Source organism: Nerophis ophidion, linkage group LG03, assembly GCF_033978795.1.
Source record: "Nerophis ophidion isolate RoL-2023_Sa linkage group LG03, RoL_Noph_v1.0, whole genome shotgun sequence".
Taxonomy (NCBI): domain Eukaryota; kingdom Metazoa; phylum Chordata; class Actinopteri; order Syngnathiformes; family Syngnathidae; genus Nerophis; species Nerophis ophidion.
In genome coordinates, this window is record NC_084613.1 from 80,418,606 (window position 1) to 80,442,813 (window position 24,208).

The 24,208-nt window shown below is 42.8% G+C and overlaps 2 protein-coding genes across 2 annotated transcripts in view; both read right to left on the reverse strand.

The window, feature by feature from the left end:
* Nucleotides 1-10,705, reverse strand: part of LOC133550099 (programmed cell death protein 10) — a 32,787-nt gene extending 22,082 nt beyond the window's left edge. The window contains exon 1 of the mRNA XM_061896172.1: nucleotides 10,545-10,705. The gene's annotated coding sequence lies outside the window, so the exon portion shown is untranslated. The remainder of the gene's footprint in view (nucleotides 1-10,544) is intronic.
* Nucleotides 10,706-18,072: 7,367 nt separating this feature from the next.
* LOC133550100 (TLE family member 5-like) overlaps nucleotides 18,073-24,208 on the reverse strand; it is a 28,979-nt gene continuing 22,843 nt past the window's right edge. Inside the window, exon 7 of the mRNA XM_061896173.1 lies at nucleotides 18,073-20,656. Within this exon, the coding sequence (XP_061752157.1) occupies nucleotides 20,417-20,656 (240 nt within the window). The 3' untranslated portion in view covers nucleotides 18,073-20,416. The remainder of the gene's footprint in view (nucleotides 20,657-24,208) is intronic.

Consider the following 24,208-nt stretch of genomic DNA (forward strand, 5'->3'; position numbering starts at 1 on the left):
AAAAAAAGTCTGCGGGCTATAGAGCGTTTTCCGTTCGGGCTCCAGTACTCTGGAATGCCCTCCCGGTAACAGTTCGAGATGTTACCTTAGTGGAAGCATTTAAGTCTCACCTTAAAACTCATCTGTATACTCTAGCCTTTAAATAGACCTCCTTTTTAGACCAGTTGATCTGCCGCTTCTTTTCTTTCTCCTATGTCCCCCCCTCCCTTGTGGAGGGGGTCCGGTCCGATGACCATGGATGAAGTACTGGCTGTCCAGAGTCGAGACCCAGGATGGACCGCTCGTCAGGACCCAGGATGGACCGCTCGCCTGTATCGGTTGGGGACATCTCTACGCTGCTGACCGGCCTCCGCTTGAGATGGTCTCCTGTGGACGGGACTCTCGCTGCTGTCTTGGATCCGCTTGAACTGAACTCTCGCGGCTGTATTGGAGCCATTATGGATTGAACTTTCACAGTATCATGTTAGACCCGCTCGACATCCATTGCTTTCGGTCCCCTAGAGGGGGGGCGGGGGTTGCCCACATCTGAGGTCCTCTCCAAGGTTTCTCATAGTCAGCATTGTCACTGGCGTCCCACTAGATGTGAATTCTCCCTGCCCACTGGGTGTGAGTTTTCCTTGCCCTTTTGTGGGTAGTTCCGAAGATGTTGTAGTCGTAATGATTCGTGCAGTCCTTTGAGACATTTGTGTTTTGGGGCTATATAAATAAACATTGATTGATTGATTGATTGAAGTTCAGTGTTGTTGTCTCTAATAGAATAGAAGAGTAAGTACTTTATTGATCCCTGGGGGAAATTAAGCACCACAGTTCGCTTACAATAAACAATAATACTGCTGATAATAATCATAAAAATAATGACAATAACAGCCTAAAAGGCATGGAACTCATCACCAACACAGTGGTTTAGTATCAGCATTGATCCAAGCGGTGCGCATGTGCCCCTGTCCTGGCTGCTCAGAACAACATATCCTAGGAGACATTTAGAACATTATTACATTGCTCTTTTATCCTGCACTACCATGAGCTAATGCAACACAGTTTCGTTCTTATCTGCACTGTAAAGTTCACATTTGAATGACAATTAAAAAGGAAGTCTAAGTCTATATGATCTGCTGGAGCCTGTTGAGTGAAGTTATGCAAATTAGCCACACTGATCGTCATTCGGCACATGCCGATCCTGTTTGCTCAGTACAAGGTGGCTAATTTCACAATAATTTGATAACGACAATTGAGGGGGGAAAAAAACCTACACAGCAGCGTTAATAAGCACATGACAATCTTCACCCCACAAAGAAAGGAGTACAGATTTTGTGATTTTACTCAGTGGATATATTGTTTTTACTGGGATAAATATTTTAATGTTATAATTGTTTTCATGTAGACTAATTCATTGTAATATTACACCGGACATGTGTTTTTTTGCGGAGCTGTCAGGGCAGAGTTTCTTAAATGTCTCAAATGTCCGTTATTTTGAGTTATGGTTGCGTGTATTAACAATGTACGTTCAGGGTTAAGAAGGGGTTAAAAACTAAACAAATTGTCCGCGCAGCAGCAGTATTCGTGAGGGAGGGGCAGAGAGCGAGAGAGTTATGATAAACGCGCATGTGTCGCCAGGCTCTGTTTTTTATCCATAGATTTATGAGATTTAATGTTTTATTATCTATGGCAGGGGTTTCAAAAATGTGCCCCGGAGGCCATTTGCGGCCCACAACAAATGTTTCAAAGGCCCACAACACATTCTAAAAATACTATTAAAATAAAGAAAAACATAAAAAAAAGTGAAATAAAAAAAGCCTGAAAGTTAAATGTGATTTAGAGAAAGTTGCAATGTTGACTAATAAAACAAAGCTGTTTTTTGTTCTTTCAAACTGTCATTGCTCAAAACATAATCCATCCATCCATCCATTTTCTACCGCTTATTCCCTTTCGGGTCGCGGGGGGCGCTGGCGCCTATCTCAGCTACAATCGGGCGGAAGGCGGGGTACACCCTGGACAAGTCGCCACCTCATCGCAGGGCCAACACTCACATTCACACACTAGGGCCAATTTAGTGTTGCCAATCAACCTATCCCCAGGTGCATGTCTTTGGAAGTGGGAGGAAGCCGGAGAACCCGGAAGGAACCCACGCATTCACGGGGAGAACATGCAAACTCCACACAGAAAGATCCCGAGCCTGGGATTGAACCCAAGACTGCAGGACCTTCGTATTGTGAGGCAGACGCACTAACCCCTCTCCCACCGTGAAGCCCTCAAAACATAATATTAAATCAAAATCAAAGTTATTATGAATTATTGACTTATCCAAGGTTCCCATTACTTCACATCAAATATTCCACTTAGGAAAATATTTTTGGTGGTAGATTTTGCAAATTTGGTTAATAAATACAGTCAAGCCCCACCTGGACCCACTCCAATTCGCCTACCAGCCCCGACTGGGCGTGGAGGACGCAGTCATCTATCAATCAATCAATCAATGTTTACTTATATAGCCCTAAATCACTAGTGTCTCAAAGGGCTGCACAAACCACTACGACATCCTCGGTAGGCCCACATAAGGGCAAGGAAAACTCACACCCAGTGGGACGCCGGTGACAATGATGACCATGAGAACCTTGGAGAGGAGGAAAGCAATGGATGTCGAGCGGGTCTAACATGATACTGTGAAAGTTAAATTCCATATTGGATCCAACACAGTCGCGAGAGTCCAGTCCAAAGCGGATCCAACACAGCAGCGAGAGTCCCGTTCACAGCGGAGCCAGCAGGAAACCATCCCAAGCGGAGGCGGATCAGCAGCGCAGAGATGTACCCAGCCGATACACAGGCAAGCAGTACATGGACACCGGATCGGACCGGACCGGACCCCCTCCACAAGGGAGAGTGGGACATAGGAGAAAAAGAAAACAAACGGCAGATCAACTGGTCTAAAAAGGGAGTCTATTTAAAGGCTAGAGTATACAAATGAGTTTTAAGGTGAGACTTAAATGCTTCTACCTGCTGAACCGAGCCCACACCCACCTGGACAAGCCTGCAAGCAGTGTGAGGGTCATGTTTTTTGACTTCTCCAGTGCTTTTAATACTATACGGCCAGGGCTACTGGGTGTGAAGTTGGAGAAGATGCAGGTAAAGGCCCCCTTGTGGTCCTGGGTTGTAGATTACCTGACTGACAGACCACAGTACGTTCGACTCCAGGACTGTGTGTCTGACAGGCTGGTCAGCAACACCGGGGCTCCGCAGGGTACAGTCCTCTCCCCCTTCCTCTTCACCATTTACACCACCGATTTCCACTATCAATCAGAGTCCTGCCACCTTCAGAAGTTTTCTGAGGACTCTGCGATAGTGGGGGGTACTGAGGATGGTGATGATGAGGAATACAGGACTTTGTCACATGGTGCGGAAAGAACCACCTCCAGCTCAATGTGACCAAGACCAAGGAGCTGGTTGTGGACCTGGGAAGGAGGAGGAGTACTCTGGCGACCCCTGTTTCCATCAGGGGGGTCGATATGGACATGGTTGAGGATTATAAATACCTCGGAGTACACATCAACAAGAAGCTGAAGGGACAGAGCCGCCTCTACTTCCTCAGGAGGCTAGGATCCTTCAACGTCTGCACAAAGATGTTGAAGATGTTCTACGAGCAGGTGGTGGCGAGCGCTTTCTTGTACGCCGTGGCTTGCTGGGGCAGCGGGCTGAGAGTGAGGGACGCAAACAGACTGGACAAGTTGGTAGAGAAGGCCAGTAACGTGGTGGGAGTGGAGCTGGACTCTCTGGCGGTGGTGTCAGAGAGGAGAAGTCTAGCAAAACTCCTAGCCATTATGGACAACACCCCCCACCCACTACACCCGGACCTTGCGGAGAGAATGAGCACGTTCAGTGGAAGGCTCAGACTCCCAAAATGCAACACGGAACGACACAGGAGGTCCTTCATACCGACAGTATGAAGGACTTTCTATTCTATTCTAAATAACCAAAAAAATTACATTTTGTTGTTTTCTTACTGTATCGAAAATTAACCGAACCGTGACCTCTAAACCGAGGTATGTACCGAACCGAAATTCTTGTGTACCGTTACACCCCTACTACATATATTTCTATATGACGCCGGATAACACTCGTCACTTTTTTGCGCTCGCTATCCCGGTACTTTATTATCCACTATTATTATTAATACACACCGACCGCCGTGTTGCTGCAGGGAGGAAAAGCGGAACGACACACATTGCGGAAAAAACATTCATCTCTGTGCCTCGGCTAGATACAAATATATACCACAACCCCAAACATGTCTTTTTCAAAGCTTGCAGTGAAGACAAAGGTTTGTGATGAGCAAAGACAATTCCAGGAAAAGTGGGAGATGCAATATTTCTTTGTTGAGCGACATGTCTTATTTGCACAGAGAAAGTTACGGTGCACAATTCTCATTTTGTTCATTTATATTTTGATTGTATTTTGTGTTGAGAATAAAAATAAAGAAAATTAAAAAAATATTTTTTAAGAAATCTTTTCTTGCGGCCCAGCCTCACCCAGGCTCTGCATCCAGTGGCCCCCAAGTAAATTGAGTTTGAGACCCCTGTTTTTATGCTTTCTGAACTCACTATGTTCACTGCTTGCTGTACATATCCTACTAAGTCAGACCTTCACTGATACAATGTCCATTTCTCCGATGATGCGATTGTTGATGACTTTTGATTGATTGATTGAAACTTTTATTAGTAGATTGCACAGTACAGTACATATTCCGTACGATTGACCACTAAATGGTAACACCCGAATAAGTTCTTCAACTTGTTTAAGTCGGGGTCCACGTTAATCAATTTATGGTGACTGAAGTGCTGATATCAACCGAACCTAACCCCCCTTCCGCCTCCACAAACCATACCCCTGGATTGTAGATAATGTAAGTAATTCAATGTGTATACTATGATGATTAACATATGTGATGACTGTATTATGCTGATATTATATATATGTACCATGTATTGATTAACATATTCGGGTGTTACTATTTAATGGTCAATTGTGCAGCACGGTGGCAGAGGGGTTAGTGTGTCTGCCTCAAAATACGAATGTCCTGAGTAGTCCTGGGTTCAATGTGAATGTTGTCTGTCTATCTGTGTTGGCCCTGCGATGAGGTGGCACCTCGTCCAGGATGTACACCGCCTTCCACCCGATTGTGGCTGAGATAGGCACCAGCGCCCCCAAAGGGAATAAGCGGTAGTAAATGGATGGATGGATGACCGTATTATGCTGATAGTATATATTTGTACCATGTATTGATTATTGCAGACCCCAACTTAAAAAGTTGAAAAACTTATTCGAGTGTTACTATTTAGTGGTCAATTGTGCAGCACGGTGGAAGAGGGGTTAGTGCGTCTGCCTCACAATACAAAGGTCCTGAGTAGTCCTGGGTTCAATGTGAATGTTGTCTGTCTATCTGTGTTGGCCCTGCGATGAGGTGGCACCTTGTCCAGAGTGTACGCCGCCTTCCGCTCGATTGTAGCTGAGATAAGCACCAGCGCCCCCAAAGGGAATAAGCGGTAGAAAATGGATGGATGTATGACTGTATTATGCTGATAGTATATATTTGTACCATGTATTGATTATTGCGGACCCCAACTTAAAAAGTTGAAAAACTTATTCGAGTGTTACTATTTAGTGGTCAATTGTGCAGCACGGTGGAAGAGGGGTTAGTGCGTCTGCCTCACAATACAAAGGTCCTGAGTAGTCCTGGGTTCAATGTGAATGTTGTCTGTCTATATGTGTTGGCCCTGCGATGAGAAAGCGACTTGTCCAGGGTGTACCCAGCCTTCCGCCCGATTGTAGCTGAGATAAGCACCAGCGCCCCCAAAGGGAATAAGCGGTAGAAAATGGATGGATGTATGACTGTATTATGCTGATAGTATATATTTGTACCATGTATTGATTAACGTGGACCCCAACTTAAAAAGTTGAAAAACTTATTCGAGTGTTACTATTTAGTGGTCAATTGTGCAGCACGGTGGAAGAGGGGTTAGTGCGTCTGCCTCAAAATACGAAGGTCCTGAGTAGTCCTGGGTTCAATGTGAATGTGGGGCGGCATGGCGTAGTGCATGGGTGTCAAACTCTGGCCCGCGCTATGTAATTTCATTTGGCCCTTGAGGCAATTTCCAATTAACATTAGAGCTGGCCCGCCGGTACACCGCATTCACCGCTAATACTCATACTTGCCAACCCTCCTAATTTTCCCGGGACACTCACGAATTTCAGTGCCCCTCCCGAAAATCTCACAGGGCAACAATTCTCCCAAATTTCTCCCAATTTCTACCCGTACAACAATATTGGGGGCGTGCCTTAAAGGCACTGCCTTTAGCGTCTTCTACAACCTGTCATTTCCGGTTTTCCTCCTTACAAACGGCGTGCCGGCCCATTCACATAATATATGCGGCTTTTACACACACACACACAAGTGAATGCATGGCATACTTTTCAAAAGCCATACAGGTCACACTAAGGGTGGCCGTGTAAACAACTTTAACACTGTTACAAATATGCGCCACACTGTGGATCCACACCAAGCAAGAATGACAAACACATTTTCGGGAGAACATCCGCACCGTAACACAACATAAACACAACAGTACAAATACCCAGAACCCCTTGCAGCACTAACTCTTCCGGGACGCTACAATATATACACCGTGTGTCGCAAACTGAGCAGTAAAAAGGCCTGAATGGTTGATTTATTCATTGTTATTTTATTTTCAAATGTATTCGCCGGTGGAAAAAGTTAATGTTGATATTTACCTCAGTAACTGCAAATAGAAAAGAAGCATTCAATTTTTCATTTAAATTTTTTTTATATACCATTGATGTTTTTTCGTTTGTTTTTTTAAAGTTGATTTTGCACTATTAAGTTATATAAGCGTAGCTTCTTCCATATTCAGTGCTAAAGCAAATCGGTGTAGCAAACTGAGCAATAATTAAGGTTTTATTGATGCACTTTGTCTTGCTACTTCAAGGCTTGAATGTTTGATTCATTCATTATTATTTTATTTTCAAATTCATTATTAGCCTGCGGAAAAAGTTTGTTTTGATATTTACCTCAGAAGGCTGCAAATAGAATAGACGCATTAAATTTTTTTTTAAATTTTATTTGATATGCCATTGATATTTTTTATTATTTGTAACTGGATTTTGCATGTCACTATAGTGAGGTGAATTATATTTATATAGCGCTTTTCTCTAGTGACTCAAAGCGCTTTACATAGTGAAACCCAATATCTAAGTTACATTTAAACCAGTGTGGGTGGCACTGGGAGCAGGTGGGTAAAGTGTCTTGCCCAAGGACACAACGGCAGTGACTAGGATGGCGGAAGCGGGAATCGAACCTGCAACCCTCAAGTTGCTGGCACGGCCACTCTACCAACCGAGCTATATACAAGCCTTGCTTGGTCAATAGTCAGTGCAAAACTTGTTTGGGTCCCTATTTAAAGGTTCATTTTTTCAACCTTTGCCCGCGGCTTTGTTCAGTTTTAAATTTTGGCCCACTCTGTATTTGAGTTCGACACCCCTGGCGTAGTGGGTAGAGCGGCCCGTGCCAGAAACCTGAGGGTTGCAGGTTCGCTTCCCACCTACTGACATCCAAATAGCTGCCGTTGTGTCCTTGGGCAAGACACTTCACCTTTGCCCCCGGTGCCGCTCACACTGGTGAATGAATGATGAATGAATGATTGGTGGTGGTCGGAGGAGCCGTAGGGGCAAACTGGCAGCCACGCTTACGTCAGTCTACCCCATGGGTATCAAATTCTGGCCCGCGGGCCATTTGGCCCTTGAGGCAATATCAAATTAACATTAGAGCTGGCCCGCCGCTGTAACACCGCATTCACCACTAATCCTCATGCTTATCAACCCTCCCGATTTTCCCGGGAGACTCCCGAAGTTCAGTGCCCCTCCCGAATTTCCACCCGGACAATAATATTGGGGGCGTGCCGTAAAAGCCCTGCCTTTGGCGTTCTCTACATGTCGCCACGTCCGCTTTTCCTACATACAAACCGCATGCCGGCCCACTCAGATAATATATGCGGCTCATACACACACACACACAAGTGTATGCAAGGCATACTTGGTCAACAGCCATACAGGTCACACTGAGGGTGGCCGTATAAACAACTTTACCACTGTGACAAATATACGCCACACTGTGAACCCACAGCAAACAAGAAAGACAAACACATTTCGGGAGAACATGCGCACTGTAGCACAACATAAACATCCATCCATTTTCTACCGCTTATTCCCTTTCGGGGTCGCGGGCGGCGCTGGCGCCTATATCAGCTACAATCGGGCGGAAGGCGGGATACACCCTGGACAAGTCGCCACCTAATCGCAGGGCCAACACAGATAGACGGACAACATTCACACTCACATTCACACACTAGGGCCAATTTAGTGTTGCCAATCAACCTATCCCCAGGTGCATGTCTTTTGCAACATAAACACGACAGAACAAATACCCACAATCCCTTGCAGCACTAACTCTTCCGGGGCGCTACAATATACACCCCCTGCTATCATCAAACCTTGTCCACTTCAACCCCGCCGCCGAAAAGAGGCATTCCATTTTTATTAAAATTGTATTTGATATGCCATTGATATTTTTTAATCATCATTATTATTATTTGAAACTCGATTTTGCATGTCACTATAAATTTGTATACTGTAAGCCTTGCTTGTTCAATATTCAATGCAAAACATGTTTGGGTCCCTATCAAAGGATTAATTTGTTCAACCTCGGCCCACGGCTTCGTTCAGTTTTACATTTTGGCCCACTCTGTATTTGAGTTTGACACCCCTGGTCTACCCCAAGGCAGCTGTGGCTACAGATGTAGCTTACCACCACCAGGTGTAAACGAATGATGGGTTCCCACTTCTCTGTGAGCGCTTTGAGTATCTAACAATAGAAAAGCACGATATAAATCTAATCCATTAATATTATTATTATTAATGTTGTCTGTCCGAGTCCATGGTTCTCGCCCGGAAAAGGGTGGAGTGCCATCTCCGGTTTGGGGAGGAGACCCTGCCCCAAGTGGAGGAGTTCAAGTACCTAGGAGTCTTGTTCACGAGTGAGGGAAGAGTGGATCGTGAGATCGACAGGCGGATCGGTGCGGCGTCTTCAGTAATGCGGACGTTGTACCGATCCGTTGTGGTGAAGAAGGAGCTGAGCCGGAAGGCAAAGCTCTCAATTTACCGGTCGATCTACGTTCCCATCCTCACCTATGGTCATGAACTTTGGGTCATGACCGAAAGGATAAGATCACGGGTACAAGCGGCCGAAATGAGTTTCCTCCTCTCCCTTAGAGATAGGGTGAGAAGCTCTGCCATCCGGGAGGAACTCAAAGTAAAGCCGCTGCTCCTCCACATCGAGAGGAGCCAGATGAGGTGGTTCGGGCATCTGGTCAGGATGCCACCCGAAAGCCTCCCTAGGGAGGTGTTTAGGGCACGTCCAATCGGTAGGAGGCCACGGGGAAGACCCAGGACACGTTGGGAAGACTATGTCTCCCGGCTGGCCCGGGAACGCCTTGGGATCCCCCGGGAAGAGCTAGACGAAGTGGCTGGGGATAGGGAAGTCTGGGTTTCCCTGCTTAGGCTGTTGCCCCCGCGACCCGACCTCTGATAAGCGGAAGAAGATGGATGGATGGATGTTGTCTGTCGATCTGTGATGGCGACTTGTCCAGGGTGTACACCGCCTTCTGCCAGATTGTAGCTGATATAGGCACCAGCGCCCCCTGTGACCCCAAAGGGCATAAGCGGCAGTAAATGGAATATGTTCTGTATTGTGCAATCTACTAAAAGTCTCAATCAATCAATCAAAAAAAAAATCGAAACGCTGACAACGTGAGAAAAAAACAAAAAACAAACTACTTCTACCAGGAAGAGTTTGCTGAATGGGAGTGGCACTTTCGTCACATACCAGTGATACAAAACCGAAATGTTTTAATAAAAAATAACTTTATTAAGAATTTTTTTTTTTTTTTGTAATATCGAATTAGAGCCAAATCGTCATTGTTGCTTTGTTTTTTTTTGTTTGTTTGTTTTTTTAGGAGTCTCCCTAAAAAAACACACCGAAGAGTAAGTACCCCCACTCTGCTTGCATAGTTAGTATACATGTTTATTAAATAAAATATATATTTTATAAGACACATAATAAAAAATGTGTAGTTACTTAAATATTTCCCAGCCAGCTAAATCGTAGGCTAGCCGCGGCTAAGCTAACCGGCTAAGAAAGTAGCTGACGTTATCTTCCACTCGCATCAACTATCTCTCCTCCCCCGCCGGTTAAGGCCACAAAAGCGCGATCGAACTGGTAGCTGACCGGTAAAAAAAAAAAAAAGTGTCCCTTTCCCCCCGGTTGAAGCGTGTAGGATCGATGGAGGCCTGTAGCCGAGCGCGTCGATAGCAGCCAGAACCTGAACGGCAAAAGGCGTACATGGAAGTCCTGCCTCAACATGGCGGCAAAGTGCTACGTGGCAAACCCGGCGTTGGTTTGCGAGTGCGCGCTGGCTTCTTACCTGCTCGGACGTCTCAGGCTGGAAGGTCGCCGCGTCGTCTGCGAGCCTTTTGGCGGCTGTGTTTTCTTTACAACTTAAGGCGGAAGTTTTTCAGGTCTGGCCTGCGCGACATCTTCCGGACCGTTGCTACGTACACCGCGCGCTCCGCCAATCAGAGCGCGGGTTACGCGATGACGTCATGGTCAGACGCTTATCCGGCGCTCCATCCATCCATTTTCTACCGCTTATTCCCTTTTGGGGTCGCGGGGGGCGCTGGCGCCTATCTCAGCTACAATCGGGCGGAAGGCGGGGTACACCCTGGACAAGTCGCCACCTCATCGCAGGGCCAACACAGATAGACAGACAACATTCACACTCACATTCACACACTAGGGCCAATTTAGTGTTGCCAATCAACCTATCCCCAGGTGCATGTCTTTGGAAGTGGGAGGAAGCCGGAGTACCCGGAGGGAACCCACGCATTCACGGGGAGAACATGCAAACTCCACACAGAAAGATCCCGAGCCTGGATTTGAACCCAGGACTGCAGGAACTTCGTATTGTGAGGCAGATGCACTAACCCCTCTGCCACCGTGAAGCCCTATCCGGCGCTCCGAGAATTATAAATAAATAAATAAATAAATGGGTTGTACTTGTATAGCGCTTTTCTACCTTCAAGGTACTCAAAGCGCGTTGACACTACTTCCACATTTACCCATTCACACACACATTCACACACTGATGGAGGGAGCTGCCATGCAAGGCGCCAACCAGCACCCATCAGGAGCAAGGGTGAAGTGTCTTGCTCAGGACACAACGGACGTGACGAGGTTGGTTCTAGGTGGGATTTGAACCAGTGACCCTCGTGTTGCGCACGGCCACTCTCCCACTGCGCCAAGGATTTGCAAATCATTGTATTCCATTTATATTTACATCTAACACAATTTCCCAACTCATATGGAAACGGGGTTTGTAGTTGTGACAGTCGCTCGCTGTCGTGCGGGTTCAATGGACCACCAAGGAAGGACATCTTGCTTGAGCAAATTTGACTCTTGTTTATTTTGCAATAAACCCCAGTGTAGGTCGGGTCACTTTTCAGCGCCTTCCTCCACTGCTCCTTCGCCGGTCGCTTTTCGTCAGTGGCTGAGTGGTTAGAGTGTCCGCCCTGAGATCGGTGGACCGGCTGAGTATTACCAAAGACTATATAAATGAGACCCCAGTACCTCCCTGCTTGGCATTCAGCATCAAGGGTTGGAATTGGGGGGGTTAAATCACCAAAAATGATTCCTGGGCGCGGCCATCGCTGCTGCCCACTGCTCCCCTCACCTCCCAGGGGGAGATCAAAGGGATGGGTCGAATGCAGAGGCTATTTATATTCCATCCTACGCAATAGTCCAATATTTTTTCTTTTTATATTTTATTTAATTTTTTTATCGAACAACAAACATACAAATAGTTCAAGTCAAGGCACTTTCTTTCTTTTCTTTAGTTTATTTCGAGCAGGAACACACTTACAGTATAATACATCCATCCATCTTCTTCCGCTTATCCGAGGTCGGGTCGCGGGGGTAGCAGCCTAAGCAGGGAAACCCAGACTTCCTTTTCCCCAGCCACTTCGTCTAGCTCTTCCCGGGGGATCCCGAGGCGTTCCCAGGCCAGCCGGGAGACATAGTCTTCCCAACGTGTCCTGGGTCTTCCCCGTGGCCTCCTACCGGTTGGACGTGCCCTAAACACCTCCCTAGGGAGGCGTTCGGGTGGCATCCTGACCAGATGCCCGAACCACCTCATCTGGCTCCTCTCCATGTGGAGGAGCAGCGACTTTACTTTGAGTTCCTCCCGGATGGCAGAGCTTCTCACCCTATCTCTAAGGGAGAGACCCAAACTCATTTCGGCCGCTTGTACCCGTGATCTTATCCTTTCGGTCATGACCCAAAGCTCATGACCATAGGTGAGGATGGGAACGTAGATCGACCGGTAAATTGAGAGCTTTGCCTTCCGGCTCAGCTCCTTCTTCACCACAACGGATCGGTACAACGTCCGCATTACTGAAAACGCCGCACCGATCCGCCTGTCGATCTCACGATCCACTCTTCCCTCACTCGTGAACAAGACTCCGAGGTACTTGAACTCCTCCACTTGGGGCAGGGTCTCCTCCCCAACCCGGAGATGGCATTCCACCCTTTTCCGGGCGAGAACCATGGACTCGGACTTGGAGGTGCTGATTCTCATTCCGGTCGCTTCACACTCGGCTGCAAAGCGATCCAGTGAGAGCTGAAGATCCCGGTCAGATGAAGCCATCAGGACCATATAATACATCCATCCATCCCTTTTCTACCGCTTATTCCCTTTTGGGGTTGCTGGCGCCTATCTCAGCTACAATCGGGTGAAGGCAGCGTACACCCTGGACAAGTCCCCACCTCATCACAGGGCCAACACAGATAGACAGACAACATTCACACACTAGGGCCAATTTTAGTGTTGCCAATCAACCTATCCCCAGGTGCATGTCTTTGGAAGTGGGAGGAAGCCGGAGTACCCGGAGGGAACCCACGCAGTCACGGGGAGGACATGAAAACTCCACACAGAAAGATCCCGAGCCCGGGATTGAACCCAGGACTACTCAGGACCTTCGTATTGTGAGGCAGACGCACTAACCTATACGGAATACAATGATTTGCAAATTCTTTTCAACCCATATTCAATTGAATGCACTACAAAGACAAGATATTTGACGTTCAAACTCATAAACTTTATTTTTCTTTTGCAAATAATAAGTAACTTAGAATTTCATGGCTGCAACACGTGACAAAGTAAACGTTTGGGAACTGTGCCAAAGTAGTTGGGAAAGGCCATGTTCACCACTGTGTTACATCACCTTTTCTTTTAACAACACTCAATAAACGTTTGGGAACTGAGGAAACTAATTGTTGAAGCTTTGACAGTGGAATTCTTTCCCATTCTTGTTTTATGTAGAGCTTCAGTCGTTCAACAGTCCGGGGTCTCCGCTGTCGTATTTTACACTTGGTAATGCGCCACACATTTTCGATGGGAGACAAGTCTGGACTGCAGGTGGGCCAGGAAAATACCCGCACTGTTTTTTTTACGAAGCCACGCTGTTGTAACATGTGCTGAATGTGGTTTGGCATTGTCTTCCTGAAATAAGCAGGGGCGTCCATGAAAAAGATGGCGCTTAGATGGCAGCATATGTTGCTCCAAAAGGTGTATGTACCTTTCAGCATTAATGGTGCCTTCACAGATGTGTAAGTTACCCATGCCTTGGGCACTAATGCACCCCCATACCATCACAGATGCTGGCTTTCCATACAGAGTGCTACACAACTAGTACTGGTACTGTATCAGAAAGGCCTACTTGTTTCCCAAACCTGAGTCCAATGGAGCATCTGTGACAAACCAGGAGTTGACCGACGCCTTGATCCAATTCTGAGGGGAGAGCCCATTAGTCCTTTCATCAGGAGGACGTCCAGACGTAGTAGGGAGCGCGTACAAATGGCAATTTTAGTAATAAAACACGGTGGACTTAATGAGCTGGTCAACAGACGTGTAATTCCTGGACAAGGACTTAGTTAAGCAGGTTAAACTGTATTTTTGTGAGAAAACACATACCATGATGCAATTAATAAAGATTTTCAACTGAAATATTCCATTTGCAGATATCTACTGTATTGGTTTAAAGCTTCCCTTTGTTGTACTGTGAGTAGTGCAACATTCAGGCACGTGAGCACCCTTTGGAAAAAAAAAAGGGGGAAAACTGACATAAAAGTAAGAGGAAAATGAGCACAAAATGCTGCCGTGCAAGCCCCGGAATTTATTTTTGAAATTTCAGACTAAATTTTCTGCAATTGGATGCATTTCTAAACTTTATTTTACCTTTAGATTTATACTAATTTCCAAACCTATTTTGGCTGTCTTACTGACACTTACATGTCCCATATGTAATGTACCACATAGTAGATGATTTAATATCATTATTATTGAAAATGTAATGTAAAACTCTATAACGTGCATGCAAAGAAAAGTTTTATATATATATATATATATATATATATATATACACACACACATACAGTACAGGCCAAAAGTTTGGATAGACCTTCTCATTCAATGTGTTTTATTTTCATGACTATTTAAACTGTAGATTGTCACTGATGGCATCAAAACTATGAATGAACACGAGGAGTTATGTACTTAACAAAAAAGGGTGAAATAACTGAAAGCGTGTTTTATATTCTAGTTTCTTCAAAATAGCCACCCTTTGCGCTGATTATGGTTTTGCACACTCTTGGCGTTCTCTCCATGAGCTTCAAGAGTGAGTCACCTGAAAGGGTTTTTACTTCATAGTTTTGATGCCTTCAGTGACAATATACAATGTAAATAGTTATGAAAATAAAGAAAACACATTGAATGAGGTGTGTCCAAACGTTTGGTTTGTACTATATATATATATATATATATATATATATATATATATGTATATATACATATATATATATATATATATATATATATATATATGTATATATACATATATATACATATATACATACACACACACACACACACATATATATATATATATATATACATAAATATATATATACACATATGTACATTTATATATACATATATATATATATATATATATATATATATATACAGTATATGTGTGGGTGTGTGTATATAAATATATATGTATACACCCACATATATATGTATGTATATATATATATATATACACACACGTATGTATATATATATATATATTTACACAAACTCATGTTTACATATACACGTGTATATATATATATATATAACGTGTATATGTATACACATACATATATATATACATATACATGTATACATAAACGTATATACATTAATACATATATATATATATACTGTATATAAACATATACATACAAAACCCGTTTCCATTTGAGTTGGGAAATTGTGTAAGAGGTAACTATAAACAGAATACAATGATTTGCAAATCCTTTTCAACCCATATTCAATTGAATGCACTACAAAGACAACATATTCGATGTTCAAACTCGTAAATTTAATTAGTTTTTGCAAATAATTAACTTAGAATTTCATGGCTGTAACACATGCTAAAGTAGTTGGGAGAGGGCATGTTCACCACTGTGTTACATCACCTTCTCTTTTAACAACACTCAATAAACGTTTGGGAACTGAGGAAACTAATTGTTGAAGCTTTGAAAGTGGAATTCTTTCACATTCTTGTTTTATGTAGAGCTTCAGTCGTTCAACAGTCCGGGGTCTCCGCTGTTGTGTTTTACGCTTCATAATGCGCCACACATTTTCGATGGGAGACATGTCTGGACTGCAGGCGGGCCAGGAGAGTACCCGCATTCTTTTTTTTACGAAGCCATGCTGTTGTAACACGTGCTGAATGTGGCTTGGCATTGTCTAGTTGAAATAAGCAGGGGCGTCCATGAAAAAGATGGTGCTTAGATGGCAGCATACGTTGTTCCAAAACCTTTAAGTACCTTTCAGCATTAATGGTGCCTTCACAGATGTGTAAGTTACCCATGCCTTGGGCACTAATGCACCCCCATACCATCATAGATGCTGGCTTTTGAACTTTGGGTCGGTAACATTCTGGATGGTTTGCTTCCCCTTTGGTCCGGATGACACGATGTCGAATGTTTTCAAAACCTATTTGAAATGTGGACTCGTCAGACAACAGAACACTTTCCCACTTTGCATCAGTCCATCTTAGGTGATCTCGGGCCCAGGGAAGCCGGCAGCGTTTTTGGATGTTGTTGATAAATGGCTTTTGCTTTGCATAGTAGAGCTTTAACTTGCCCTTACAGATGTAGCGACGAACTGTATTTAGTGACAGTGGTTCTGAAGTGGGCTTCACGGTGGAAGAGGGGTTAGTGCGTCTGCCTCACAATACAAAGGTCCTGCAGTCCTGGGTTCAAATCCAGGCTCGGGATCTTTCTGTGTGGAGTTTGCATGTTCTCCCTGTGAGTGCGTGGGTTCCCTCCGGCTTCCTCCCACTTCCAAAGACATGCACCTGGAGATAGGTTAATTGGCAACACTAAATTGGCCCTAGTGTGTGAATGTGAGTGTGAATGTTGTCTGTCTATCTGTGTTGGCCCTGCGATGAGGTGGCAACTTGTCCAGGGTGTACCCCGCCTTCTGCCCGATTGTAGCTGAGATAGGCGCCAGCGCCCCCCGTGACCCCGAAAGGGAATAAGCGGTAGAAAATGGATGGATGGATGGGTTCTGAAGTGTTCCTGAGCCCATGTGGTGATATCCCTTAGAGATTGATGTCGTTTTTTTGATACAGTGTCGTCTGAGGGATCGAAGGTCACGGTCATTCAATGTTGGTTTCCGGCCATGCCGCTTACGTAGAGTGATTTCTCCAGATTCTCTGAACCTTTTGATGATATTATAGACCGTAGATGTTGAAATCCCTAAATTTCTTGCAATTGCACTTTGAGAAACGATTTTCTTTAACTGTTTGACTATTTGCTCACGCAGTTGTGGACAAAGGGGTGTACCTCGCCCCATCCTTTCTTGTTAAAGACTGAGCATTGTTTGAGAAGCTGTTTTTATACCCAATCATGGCACCCACCTGTTCCCAATTAGCCTGCACACCTGTGGGATGTTGCAAATAAGTGATGAGCAATCCTCATCTTTATCAGTATTTATCGTCACCTTTCCCAACTTCTTTGTCACGTTTTGCTGGCATCAAATTCTAAAGTTAATGATTATTTGCAACAAAAAAAAAGTTTATCATTTTGAACATCAAATATGTTGTCTTTGTAGCATATTCAACAGAATATGGGTTGAAAATGATTTGCAAATCATCGTATTCTGTTTATATTTACATCTAACACAATTTCCCAACTCATATGGAAACGGGGTTTGTATATACTGCTTACATATATCTGCACACACAGTAACATAACATTAAAAAGGTATATGAACTGGGGCGGTATAGCTCGGTTGGTAGAGTGGCCGTGCCAGCAACTTGAGGGTTGCAGGTTCGATTCCCGCTTCCGCCATCCTAGTCACTGCCGTTGTGTCTTTGGGCAAGACACTTTACCCATGTGCTCCCAGTGCCACCCACACTGGTTTAAATGTAACTTAGATATTGGGTTTCACTATGTAAAGCGCTTTGAGTCACTAGAGAAAAGCGCTATATAAATATAATTCACTTCACATATATAGTCATATACTTTCCTAATGTTACTCTGTTACTATTTTTTATGTAATTTTCCGTCATATACTTTCTTACTGTAACTGTTACTATATTTGTATGTAATTTTCTGTCAAACATTGAGACTACTTTACTAAAGCAACACAAGTACATTGACAATAAACATCACAGCAACCGTATTAAACTCTACCATTACCACAGATTTTTAAAATGACGGTTCATTACACAACTGTGAATTCGTTTATATTGCTGGTAAGATGCTAATAAAATGTCTGAATATTGAAAGGCTATTTGTCCAGTTTGTATCGGAGCCAAAGACAACGCAGTCACTCCTCGTCCAATCAATCACATCTTTTATTTGTAAGGCACCAGAGAAGCTCCCTTACTGCTAAAAGGTTGATTTGTTGTCATTAGCTTACACAGTTTTTCCACTTTACATCTTTTCTTTTTTTTTTCTTCTTCTTCTTCTTCTTGTTGTTGTCTTAGCTTTCGAAAACACATTTTTTGTTTTTCACAAAAAAAGGATCAAACATTTACAAACTGAGCAAAGTGTTGCAGAGGATGAGAGAGAGGAAAAACAAAAATGGACATTGTGCCTCTTAATGTAACGCGCGCGCACACACACACGCACACACACAACAAATCTTCCATGTTACACACACGTTAAAAAGCAGCTTTGAAACATACAAAAATGCTTTAAAAAATATGTATATTGATATATTCATATGTATACAAATTGGCCCTTCTCAGCGCAAAACCAAAAACACGCACACAGCATTCATTTGACTGTTACCAGGGAGGACATTTTCATATTTGGGGGAAATTATTTTAGCACAGAGTCGCCACTTAAGTGCTTTTACGAAATAGGTAAATGGAGAAAAAGCAATTAGAAAAGTAGATAAAAAGTTTTCAGGGAGTTGTCTAAGCTCTGGTTGGGGGTTTGAAAGAACTACATTCTAACTGACTTCAGATCAGCCTTGCGAGTGTGTGACGTCACACCAAGTGCCAATGAGAACAGCGCTGCCCCCTGCTGGCCATATGCAGAAGCGCCATTGATAATTCCAAAACTGACACACAAAAAAAATAAAATAAACTACCCTGTGAATAAATATTGTAAGATTTTTTTATATGCATTTATATTTGTGTGTATATTTAGTTTATACCTCATTCAGGACACATCAGTCATCACAGCAGAATTACTTACTAACTTTCAATGAATAAACATGTAATAATAGGAAAAGTCTGCATTGAAAATTGATTAGCGGAATATTGCAAGAGCAAAGTTGTAATATTACCAAAAATGTGTCATAATTTTACTCGAAACTCTTCTTTATTTTATGCGACAAAACAAGTTTTGCCAAAGGAAGTTGAGGAAAAATCAAACATTACAATTAAAATATTAATTTGCGCAAATTGTTTTTTTAACAAATGAAATGGAAATTAAATAGAACGGAAATTGTAATTTTGGGGGAAGGGATTTGTTTTTAATTTGTAATTTGATGCACCAAAGATGTCCGTTTATGTAAAAAGAGAAGAGTTGAATTTTACGAAAATGATGTCTTAACTTTCTATGAAAAAGAAAGTTTAAATTATGAAATATAATTTTATTTAAAAAAAACTGAAAAATATTTTCACATGAATAAAAAAGTAAAGTAGAAATGAGATTTTTTTTTTTAAATTTAGAATAGAACTTAAGAAAAAAATAACTTTTTGTATAAAAACAAAACATACTATTTTATGGAAACTAAATTGTACTTTTATGCAAAAAAATACTATTATTTTAACCCTTATCTTTTCTTTTTGTCAGTGTGACCCTTCTAGTTATTTATATGCTTGAAAGAAAAGCTGCCGTTAATCAAGCGAGAGAAAAAAGTGACTTCTCTTCTGTATGTTTTGATCAAAGAAAGACTGGACCAGCAGGGGAAGCTGTTGTAAGAATGTAAACCATCCATCCATCTTCTACTGCTTGTCCCTCTCAGGTTCAACAAAAAAAAAGGTGCTTCAAGCAAGTAAGAGTTCAATCATAACAAATAAAAAATGTTTTAATTTTCTCCCCAAATACGCACACACACACACACACACACACGCAAGCACATAATTTCCATTTCTAATCTGCCTGCAGTTTCACACAAAAAAAACTTTTTAAGACAAATCCCCTCCAAAGCAGCCTCAGGTGGATCAAGTACACGATACGTTCCAAAAGCGTTGTCATGGAATAAAACCCCATCAGATGGGATTGAGGTACGCAGCTGAGTGGCGTTGCAAAACAAATAAAGTAGTAAAATCAAGTAAATATTTTTTAAAAAAGTGAAGGGTGACGTTTTGAGGTTGACTGTTCCTTTGAGAAACATTTTCATTGGACTACAAATGAACAAAGGTCCAGTAATTAAGTGAAGGACCGAGGAACGTTAGAGGGACTGGAGGGGAAGCAAAGAAATGAAAAGAAGAAGAAGAGCGTGAAGGCTGTCACTCCAAACAAACAAACAAACAAACAAACAGTGGCTTGCACTACAATGGCGTCTAAGTCAAAATCTACAAGCATGAGTCTACTAAGTCCACTAAATAATAATATCTACACGTCACTCCTCGCCAGACATTGTCTCTGCTCTTCTTAACAACACTGGCACCCACCTCCGCGCACACAGTGACAGCTTTACCTCAGAGACCCGTCAGAAACCCTTTAGTCGGACTTGTCCCCGTCCTCCGGTCTGGGCGCTCTCTCGGCGCCGTCGCGGGCCTTGTCCTCCTTGGCTGCCTGGGCCTGACCGTGAGAGTAGTTGGCCAAGATGGAAGACAGCGACAGCAGGCCCGAGCTGGACGAAACGGCCGGCAGGGTGGGTGGGGTCAGGCCCAGAGGCAGCGGGGCCACGGGCAGGGCCAGACCCTGCAGCTGGGACAGGTGCTGCACTTGCAGCTGTTGCTGCAAATGACACATATATATACTTTTAGATATCCCTGATTTACTTAACTAAACACTGGGGTTGCGCAATATAGACGATATATTTATTTATTTATTTTATTTATTTATTTATTTCGGCAATCTTCACATAAAACAAAGAACAACAACAAAAAAAAAAAGAAAAAAAAAACACTCATCTGAGCAATGATTGAGCCGAAAGGGTGTAGGTTGAAGCATCCATCCATCCATCCATTTTCTACCGCTTATTCCCTTTCGGGGTCGCGGGGGGCGCTGGCGCCTATCTCAGCTACAATCGGGCGGAAGGCGGGGTACACCCTGGACAAGTCGCCACCCCATCGCAGGGCCAACACAGATAGACAGACAACATTCACACTCACATACACACACTAGGGCCAATTTAGTGTTGCCAATCAACTTATCCCCAGGTGCATGTCTTTGGAAGTGGGAGGAAGCCGGAGTACCTGGAGGGAACCCACGCATTCACGGGGAGAACATGCAAACTCCACACATAAAGATCCCGAGCCTGGATTTGAACCCAGGACTGCAGGACCTTCGTATTGTGAGGCAGACGCACTAACCCCTCTGCCACCGTGAAGGTTGAAGCAACGCTTATATAAACCTACCCCATCACAACAAGAACAAGGTTCAAAATATATAAAATCTAAAACATGCTTCACTTATATTACTTTTTTTTTTCTCCTTTTCCCTAAACAATATATAAGCAACATATATGTAGCACACGTCCCACACACACAGTTCAACATTCAAATCAAACATATACATTTGCACACCCATATATATACATATACATATATATACATTATATATACACAATTTATCCAAATTCCACACAAAGTGGCCATATATACATTTCAATATAACCTATATGTACAATTATGAAATCACAAATTGTATCTATCTACATATTACATATTATTGTCTTTCTAAAACAATGTTTGCTCTTCTTTCTTATATTTACTAATGAGAAATGATTTAAAAAGCTTTTTAAACTGGTTTATGTTGGTGCTGTGTTTTATTTCATCCTTTAAACAGTTTCATATTTTAACCCCTGCTATTGTTATACTCATTAGTTTCTGCGTTGTTCTACAATATTGGATCTTAAAAAGTAGTTCTCGTAAATTATAATTCCCTTCTCTCTGTAAAAATCTTCTCTGTAACCCTGTTGGAAGTGAATCTTTACTTGCTTAATAAATCATTTGGGCAGTCTTGAGTTGGATGAGATCTGGTAGTTTTAAATCAAATGTTTTTATAAATAATCCATTAGTGTGTTCTCGGGGTCCTTTTTTGCGTTATGAATAGTGGTTGGATGTTCGTCCTGTATGTATTTCCCCAAACTTCTAGACAGTAACTCAAATATGGTAAAACAAGTGTACAATAAAGAGTGTGTAATGTTTTTGGATGAAGAATGTGCCTTGTTTACCCAGGACTGCAATACTTCTGGCCAACTTCCCTTTGATGTATGTAATGTGTGACGACTTCCAGCAGATCCTGTGGTCCAAGATCACACCCAAAAATTTGATTTTGTTTACTCTTTCTATACTAACATTGTCCATATATAATTTTACATCTATACCATTTCTCTTATTTCCAAATAACATAAAGTTAGTTTTATTTAGGTTTAATGATAATTTATTAGCATCAAACCATTTTTTTTTATATATAAATGGTATACTTTTGGCCAACGATAGAGATGTTAATACTCTCATCATATTGTGTATAACATAACAATGGGACCTCGGACTATGTTAAGGTAACGTGTTCGGTTCTTGGCCCGGCACTCTTCAGCATCTACATCAGGGGTAGGGAACCTATGGCTCGCGAGCCAGATGTGGCTCTTTTGATGACTGCATTTGGCTCTCGGATAAATCTGAGCTGACGTTGCTTAACACGATAAATAATGAATAATTCCGCTTGTAATCACAGTGTTAAAAATAACATTAAAAATATAAAATATTGTCATGCATTTTTATGTTCAATAAGTTGGTAAGAAGTCATTTAATTATTGTTGGTTAGTGTGGGGCTTGCCCTCCTGGGGGTTCTTCAGACCACCAAGCACTGACATAAGAGCCAGTTTCAGGGTTACAATATTGTTTTATTTTTCAAAAAGTCTCTCAGTTGCTTTCCAGCAATTGTCTTTTTCTCTTTTGTTCTCGCTCGCGCTCTGGTTTCTAGCCCCAAGCCCGTCTCTCCTCCTGGCTGCTGATTATAACATAGCGACAGGTGATCCGATAAAAAGGCCCAGGTGGGCCTTCTACACACCTGTCGCTGAATTCAAGGCCGGTCTTGGCAACACCCTGCTTCGCTGCAGGCCCGCAGGCCACGCCCCCTCCACAGTTAGCTTCAGAATAAAAATGTTATTACAAAGAATATGAGACCTCTCTAGAAATGTTGGTCTTTATTAAAAATGCACGCATTTTGTTGTGTTCAGCGTTAAAAAAAATATTATATGGCTCTTAGGGAAATACATTTTAAAATATTTGGGTTCTTGGCTCTCTCAGCCAAAAAGGTTCCCGACCCCTGATCTACATGCTGCCGCCAGGTGACATCATACGCAAATACGGTGTTAGCTTTCACTGTTATGCTGATGACACCCAACTCTATATGCCCTTAAAGCTGACCAACACGCCAGATTGCCGTCAGCTGGAGGCGTGTCTTAATGAAATTAAACAATGGATGTCCGCTAACTTTTTGCAACTCAACGCTAAAAAAACGGAAATGCTGAGTATCGGTCCTGCTAGACACCCCGACACCTATTTATTAATAACACCTTAACATTTGACGCCCAAACAATTACCGTATTTTTTGGACTATACGTCGCAGTTTTTTTCATAGTTTGGCTGGGGGTGCGTCTTATACTCAGGAACGACTTATGTGTGAAATTATTAACACAGTACCATAAAATATCAAATAATGTCATTTAGCTCATTCACGTAAGAGACTAGACGTATAAGATTTCATGGGATTTAGCAATTAGAGTGACAGATTGTTTGGTAAACGTATAGCATGTTCTACAAACCCCGTTTCCATATGAGTTGGGAAATTGTGTTAGATGTAAATATAAACAGCATACAATGATTTGCAAATCCTTTTCAAAGCATATTCAGTTGAATGCACTACAAAATCAAGATATTTGATGTTCAAACTCATAAACTTTATTTTTTTTTTTGCTAATAATTAACTTAGAATTTCATGGTTGCAACACGTGTCAAAGTAGTTGGGAAAAGGGCATGTTCACCACTGTGTTTCATCACCTTTTTTTAACAACACTCAAACCTTTGGGAACTAACGAGACACATTGTTGAAGCTATTCAGATGGAATTCTTTCCCATTCTTGTTTTATGTACAGCATAAGTTGTGGTATTTTAGGCTTCATAATGCGCCACATATTTTCAATGGGAGACTGGTCTGGACTACAGGCAAGCCAGTCTAGTAAGCAGGGGCGTCCATGATAACGTTGCTTGGATGGCCACATATGTTGCTCCAAAACCTGTGTACCTTTCAGCATTAATGGTGCCTTCACAGATGTGTAAG